This window comes from Vigna unguiculata, chromosome 6 (genome assembly GCF_004118075.2).
Source record: "Vigna unguiculata cultivar IT97K-499-35 chromosome 6, ASM411807v1, whole genome shotgun sequence".
NCBI lineage: Eukaryota > Viridiplantae > Streptophyta > Magnoliopsida > Fabales > Fabaceae > Vigna > Vigna unguiculata.
This window is the reverse complement of record NC_040284.1, coordinates 24,505,139-24,512,975: the sequence shown is the minus strand read 5'-3', so window position 1 is coordinate 24,512,975 and position 7,837 is coordinate 24,505,139. Positions and strand designations below refer to the sequence as shown.

General features: G+C 28.7%; 1 protein-coding gene across 1 annotated transcript; it reads right to left on the bottom strand.

Moving 5' to 3' along the window:
- Positions 1 to 2,311: 2,311 nt before the first annotated feature.
- On the bottom strand, positions 2,312 to 2,950 carry LOC114188547 (AT-hook motif nuclear-localized protein 20-like). The gene has a single exon (XM_028077119.1). The coding sequence runs from the start codon at positions 2,948 to 2,950 to the stop codon at positions 2,312 to 2,314; it is 639 nt and encodes a 212-aa protein (XP_027932920.1).
- Positions 2,951 to 7,837: the final 4,887 nt, after the last annotated feature.

Genomic DNA, 7,837 nt, shown 5'->3' with positions numbered 1-7,837 from the left:
TTGTTAAATTTTTTTAATACAATTGTTCATCTTTTCTCCGTTCTTTTTTCCTTATTCATCATCAACAATTAGTTTTTCATTTCCTCTTCATTTATTTTGCATATATGTTTATGCTAGTATTTTATAATCAAATGTGAGATCGTGACTCTCATTTCTATTAGCAAATGTGAGTCACGGAAAAATTCAAAGAAACCAATTTCTCTTTCATCATTATAAAACTAATCTTGTATTTTTTAAATTAAAATTCATTTTAATTTAATGTATTTTATTATTGAAAAAATATTTAAAAGTATTAAAAATAAATAAAAATGTAAATTGTTTAAAATTTTAATAATAACCTTTCAATTGTTTTGTTTAATTTTTCATTCTCGGTTAGTAAATCATTTATTGTCTTAGTATCATTTATTGTCTTAGTATCATTTATGTCATAGTGAAAAATAATTAATCATAAATCAAGTTTATCACAAAAAAAACATGTTGGTATATTTTGATTCAAGTTACTCATACTTATCAATCTTTTAATAATCACGTTTATATAATTTCAGATCAAACTCATCACATAATCATTTGTAATTATTCTGTTCTTATGATATTTTGTTGTTATTTCTGTAAACAATTTGTTTTAGTACGTATACTATTTTTTTTCATTTTGAATCAGTCCTTTAAAAAATAATTTAATCTACATACTAAAAGGACAAAATTAACTAAATCGTTATAAATTAAGAACAATTTTTTTGGCGTTTGCCAATTTGCTGAAGAAATGGTTGAGCCAATGCATAGGGTTATTTTTAAGAGTATAATTGGCCTGTGAAATTTTAAAATTTATGGTTTAGCTTTAAATTCCTTGTTTCGCATATAATATAATTAAATTTTTTGTTAGGTTAAACTAGTACAATAAATAGGTATTTTATCAATATAGTTAAGGTAGATAAGTCAAGTCTATACGATACAACTTAATTGTGAGAAATTATACATGTATGACGCTATTTTTAATTTACAAAATTGAGATTATCCTCGTTAGATGACAAAACTTAAGTAAATTGCTGTTTAAATTATTAGATGATATAACTTTGTGTGATTTGTTGTTTAAATCAAAGTAGTGTCCTTGTAAAATGATATTTCGATTAAAATAAAATTTAAACTTGATTCCAAATTGAGAATATTTTTCCTTATATCTTTTATCTTTTGAATTAAATGACGTGTAAATTTGGACTGAATGTTATGATGAGTTGGTCAGAGTAAACGGTTGAGACAGATCGCCGATCAAAGGTCAAGACAGATTAGTCTGGATCGAAGGTTGTGATGGGTTGGCATGAGCAAAGGATTGAGAATCGAGATAGACTAACTTAAAATGAAGGTCAAAATGATGGGTCTGAGACAAAATGTTGAGACGGACGAACCTAGGCTAAAGGTCGGTTCGACATGAAATTTTGATTTTCTTAGTGATTGTTGCTTATATATATATATATATATATATATATATATATTTATTTAAAAAAATAAATTTTTTTGTGATAAAAAACATGGGTTGATGTGGACCATGAGACTTTTGTGGACATTTTAATCCTATGAACTTTTTAAATGTGAGGCTTTTTGTTCGGTGAACTATTTTGACCTCGATCCATGTGAATCGGAACTAATGTACGATGAATTAAACTAACCTATATTTCTTATAAAAAATAGGTCAATTTATATCTGATCAGATGAGAAAAATTAACCTATATTTTATATTTTTTTATGTAGAATGAGTCGATCCAACCCATATTTTATGGATTAAATACCCAAAATAAAACATACGACATTTTCATCCTATTATGAACTCAACTAATTATCTAAAGTTTTAGTTCTAAATAACGGTTATGGAAAATACAATGATAACAATTTATGCAAAAACATTGTGATCCTATTTTAAACTCAACTAATTATCTAAAGTTTTAGTTCTAAACAGCGGTTATGCAAAATACAATGATAACAATTTACGCAAAAACATTTCCTATTTATTTTTTCTCTGGTATAACTACCACACATATATTTTTCCAAAATTAAAAAAAAAAAAGAAAAAAAAAACATTGAAAAGAAGCAAAACGATTAGACCGAACATCACAAACATATATTGGCATAACCAAATTAAAATCAAAACAAAATCATATAACTAAAGTTGTCTGCATAATTATACAAAAATAAATAGGTCCATGTAATTGACTTGTTTAAAGCATCACCAAACTTCCATGAAGTTGAAGTTGGTGACCTAGCCTGAGCAAGGTTGAATCATCATCTATGGCAGATTTGAGGGACAAGAACTGTTATGATGTTAATGATTAGAGGATGAAGCCTCTTCGCCACCCTCAAACACAAAGGGTAATCTGTCAAATCCAGCATTAGAAAACGCAGCCAAAACTATGAAAACTGTTCCTGATGCCACCAACGGACCCACCACTCTGCCTCCGACAACTTGTCCCTTAGCTCCGGCCAGATAAACCGACAACGTAGGCGGTGTTGCTCCGGGCAAAAACGAACCTTTCAACGATAGTATCTGCAACTGACCTTCCAGTGTCATGATGGTATCAGGGATCAACGACTGCTGGAGAGACACATTCCTAATGCTCCCAATGGCGCTCAGAACACAAAAACCTCGTTTTTTCCTTCCAGCGAACTGGACCAGGTTAGTGATGATGTCGCTTCCACTTGCTATCTCCAGCATGTGACTTTCGATAAGATTTTTGGTGTCTCGGCTCATGAGGGATGCCGGTTTGGGCTTGTTCTTGGAGCCTAGAGGGCGACCCCTGGGCCTACGCATGGTGGATATGTTCGTAGCTTCTTCTGATCTTGGCTCGTCTTTCTTTTGTTCCAGAGATGTTTCTGATACGACGGCGTTTGCGGAGGAGCTTGGTTCTGGTTTTTGTGTGGAGGAAGGTGATGAAGTGTGAAGCTTCCCGCACTGGTTTTGCATGTTATGATGTTGATGATGAGGTTGAAGAAAAATAGAGTTGAAATGAAACTCTGTGGCACAATTACACAGATGGGTGGTGGGTGTAGTTATGGTTTGAGACGGAAAATTAAAGAAGAGATGAGGTTAATTAATAAGCATTTATGTTGTGGTTTTTGAGCGTGTTGAGTTAAAGTGGAAGAGTTAAGCGGTGTTGTAACGTACCTAGCATGCAGACAAACACCATTTATTTATTTTCATTACCCATTTAAGCCTTCTCTCAAAATTTAAATATTATTAAATTTTATCCCAGTATTAATTAATTATTATACTTTTAGAACTATTTTCCATGATAAATGTAACATCCAATTAACTTCAACTATTACAAATTGCGTATTAAACCATAAATTATTATATAAACATATAATATATATTTACGGTACTCCATAATCTCAATAATTTTTTTATTTAATATATAAATTCTTTTAATGAGAAAATATTTATAAAATACAAAATTATATATTTATGCATTATCTATATTTTATACCACCGTGGATGGTTTTTTTTATATCAAATAATCTTACTAATTTTCAACCCTCCTATCTCTTTATCCTTTGATCACATATAATATACGATTATCACATATAGATAAATCACAACGAAACATAGAAAACAGAGTAAGCTAGTATATTCAAAAAAGAATAAAGTTATAAATAATTTAAAATTATTAAAAAATCACTCACAAACACTAACTTTACTCAATCACACACATCATATAAAAAAATCATGATAACTATATAAGGAGAATTTTGTGTATAGAGTATGACCTAGAGATTTCACACCTGTCATAGAATCACCCACACAAATTTTGTTTTGTAATTTTTTTTTAAAAAATACTTATAAATTTTATTATAAGAAAATGACAAAAAAATATCTTTTTTCTTGTAAATTTCGTTTAACAAATTTACAAAAAAAAAAAATCATATAATATGAAAAATTTTAGTAGCAGTGATGGCTGCATAAATATAGACTTAAGTTATTTTAAAGAATCAAAATACCTTTAGCTAAAATTTAATAATAAGTATGAATAAAAATTAAAAAATATTCTAATTAGGAAATAATTATTTTATGAAATAAAAAATAATCGTAAAAATTAAAATTTTCAAATAATTAATTTTGAATAACGCCTATAACTTTTTTTACATTCCAATTTGTAATAATTAAAATATAATAAACTAATTTAAAATTAACTGATTGAATTTTAGAAGTTTTCATACAATTAATTGTTAAATAGTAAAATTTTAAAATTTTAAAATATTTATTTTCTTTATCATTATAACTTTATTATTTTAATTATTTATTATATTATAATGTAAAATGAATATTTTGTTACATTTTATTTAAACCTAAGGCCAATTGATTACCTTTTTTGTTTTACCGATTTTGTGTTTGTTTAAACACTAAAAACATGAACGATTAACTGCAATTAATTTTCAATAAGTTCATGTTAGGCATATAGTATCATACTAAATCATGATAAAAATACATTATCTATACATAAGCAAAACATATCTATGATGAAAAAATTAAGTAAATATATAAATAAAAGAAAAGTAAAAAATACAATACCATTAAAAAGAACTAAAGTTCAATCATCAAATTTCTTATCATATTAAATCTGCTCACAATCGATAATTTTTTTTAATATTATAATAGTTTTTTAAAATTCTGTTTTGAAATATTTAGTATTAATTTTTGTTTTTCTACTTCAAGCGGGACGGATTGGGATGTTGAACCCGTTGGCCCGCAGCCTGCGGGTTAAAGGCGGGTGGGGCGGACTGGCTCATTGGTCCAGTTACAAAATTAAATATTCTTCTTTTTCAATCTCTACACAATTCATTACGCTGTTTTTGTAAGTTCCTTTTATTATTATTATTATTATTAGTAGTAGTAGTAGTAGTATTAATATAATCATTGTATATAAGATAATAATTTTAGTTCTCAAATATGGAATATCTTTTTATGCATTTTTAGGTTAACAGATTTGTACATATCTTGTAACGTGACATGTTGCTATTGTACTTTAGTTATAATCTTATAATCTTGGTTGCTATTGTTTATTGTCTTTGATTAGTTAGACTAATTGAAATTATTTCGATAGGAAATGAATATCAATTATTATGAAAAAATAAAGAAGTTTTTGTTTTGCTCATCATAAATCTGGGCAAGTCCATGGGTCCACAGGTCAAGAAAGTAAACCCATTTTTGAACTGTTGGACGGACCAAAACAGAAGACAGACCAAAATAGATTGGGTTTATCTCCTTTATCATCCCTACTTATAATTGGATTTCTTTACATATTATAGCAAGAAATTTATAGACAATTTTATTTCATTTTAGGTCATGCAACATCCTATTTTCTCTAAATTTGTTGTGTTTTAATTAATTGGGCAATAGTATTCTCACATTCAAAATTTTTTTACTTCCCATTTGACTCTGTTTTTTATTTTTATTTTTACAAATACAAAATTTTACTTTTTATTATACTTTTTATCTGCATCTAAATGTCAAATAACGTTTTCATTGTTCATTTCTTAAGTTTACCTCCCAAGAAACAAACATATCATAAAGATTTTAAGGACGTCGGTCGTTAAGGTCCCACACTTGTCTCTCCCTCCATGCCCACTTTCTTTGGCAAAAGCCAATCTACGAACCTTAGAGTTTCTAAACACATATTCACCATAACAGTAAAAGCACCTGATTTTACGACAATTAGGGTAAACAAGCAATTGCTTGCTCAACAATTATATCCACTGCCACTAATTTCATTTCATTCAAGTACCAAGATCTTCGGGAAAAAAGCATCACATAATTCTATGTTTTCTTCTTTTTTATTTCTTCAATGTTCTTTAATTAGGAGGAGAAAAAGTAACGTCCTCCTGTGAAATGGAGTGTGTCTGAAGAAAGATTATTCCAGGGTTGATCTTTGAACCTTTTAAATCACTATAAATACCTCTCTCACTTTCACATGCTCCTCACAACTACACTCGCTTAGCTTCTCTTCCTATATAATACTCTCTGCATTATTCCAATGGCCACCGTTCAGGTAATTAACCCACAATCCTTCATGCATCTAGGAGATTACATTTTTATTTTTGTTCTGAGATTCATTGCTCAACTCAGAGCTTAATCAACTCGTCAAAACCAGATTTTTTTTTTTGTTTCTGACGTGCTACTGATCCCATAATCCATATGTATTTGTGTAATTGAGTTCATGTCTGATTATGTTGTTGGAAGTCACACTTATATATAAGATAGAGATAATTTTGTTGGAAGTCCCACATCGACTAAAGATAAGACAATTTATAAGTGAGATGCAAACTTCACCTTACCAATTGGTTTTGTAGAATTGAGTTAAGCTTAAAACTCATTTCTAACATGGTATCAGAGTTACGTTTGAATCTCTATTCTAATGAACTTTTTTGGATATTCTCTTCTACCCCTATCGATCTGTGTTTAATTAAAGTTAAAGTTTTGTAGGATTGAATTAGGTTTAAAAATGAATTTGATTAGAAAACTTTTTGAACTGAAATCGGATCATGCAGGATGCACAGGTTCCAAAAACATTTAAAGAAACTGAAACAGCCGAGAAGACCAAGATTGAGGAAACAATCCCAGGAAAACCAGGTATTGAGGTTCCAGTCCCAGAAGCAACAACAACTGATGGTGCTGTTATTGTTGAGACCACGAAGGAAGTGGTGATATTGAAGACAGAGGAAAAGGCCAGAGAAGTTATGATAGAAGATCCGAGTACTGGAAAAGAATCAGCAGAAGATGAGAAGGCGAATGGAAAAAAATGAAGCTTTGGTGGGCAATTAAAGTGAAATTAAGAAAGAAATTTTATGTGTTATTGAATGTTGTTTCCAACTATTAATTACTTTTGAAGTATACTGCTTTCTCTTTCACACTTGTTTGATGGAAAAAAGAATTACATTTTCCTTACTATTAAAAGGGTTCCATTCCATTCTATTAGTTTTACATATTTTATCACTCTCGTAAAATAAATAAATAAAAAAGTAAAGATGTTAAAATAGGCTTCAAGCTCACCCGTCTAGTCCATTATGGATTAGTTATTTAGTGAGTTAATCTAACCTGATTTATTTATTAGCGAGCTAAAATATTTTAAACTTGTTCTGATTCACCATGAGTTTGTGAATTAAACGGATTGATTCACTGACTCACTTAATTAAAAACATTTTTTTTTCTTTTGTCCCAAAAGAACTAAATTATAATTGTGATTAAAATCTAAATAAACTTTAATACAATCTAAATACAATCCAAAAGAATGTTTAACTCCAAATACAAACCAATCCCACATTACGGATTCAATCAGGATGAACTGAATTTTTGGCAGGTCAAATCAAAAATTAATTCATATTAAAAATTATAAAAAAAATTTAGCCTAACCTGAACTCATGACGATCGAATTCACTCGAGATTTCTCACCCAATTGACGACTCTAAGAAAAGAATTAAAATCAAGTGTTTAGTATTTAGTATTCTGTGTGTTCGTTCCATTCCATTAATGGTAGACAATGGTCCTGAAACAGGGCTTCCATTGGCTGCTAACAAAGTTTCAAAATGCTTTCAATCTTAAATTTCAAAAGTTATATAAAATATTACTTTTCCTAGTAAAATATCATGTAATTTTTTTTTTGGCAAAGAGTTTTACATATTTTATGACTTTCGTAAAATAAATAAATAAAATAGGCAGCATTTGTTATAGTTTTTTTCTACATTTTTTTTTCATGTATTGGAGTAACCTCATTATTCCTTAAATATATTTATTTTTACTAATATATATATATATATATATATACACACATAGGGATAATATAATTTTTGAAAATAA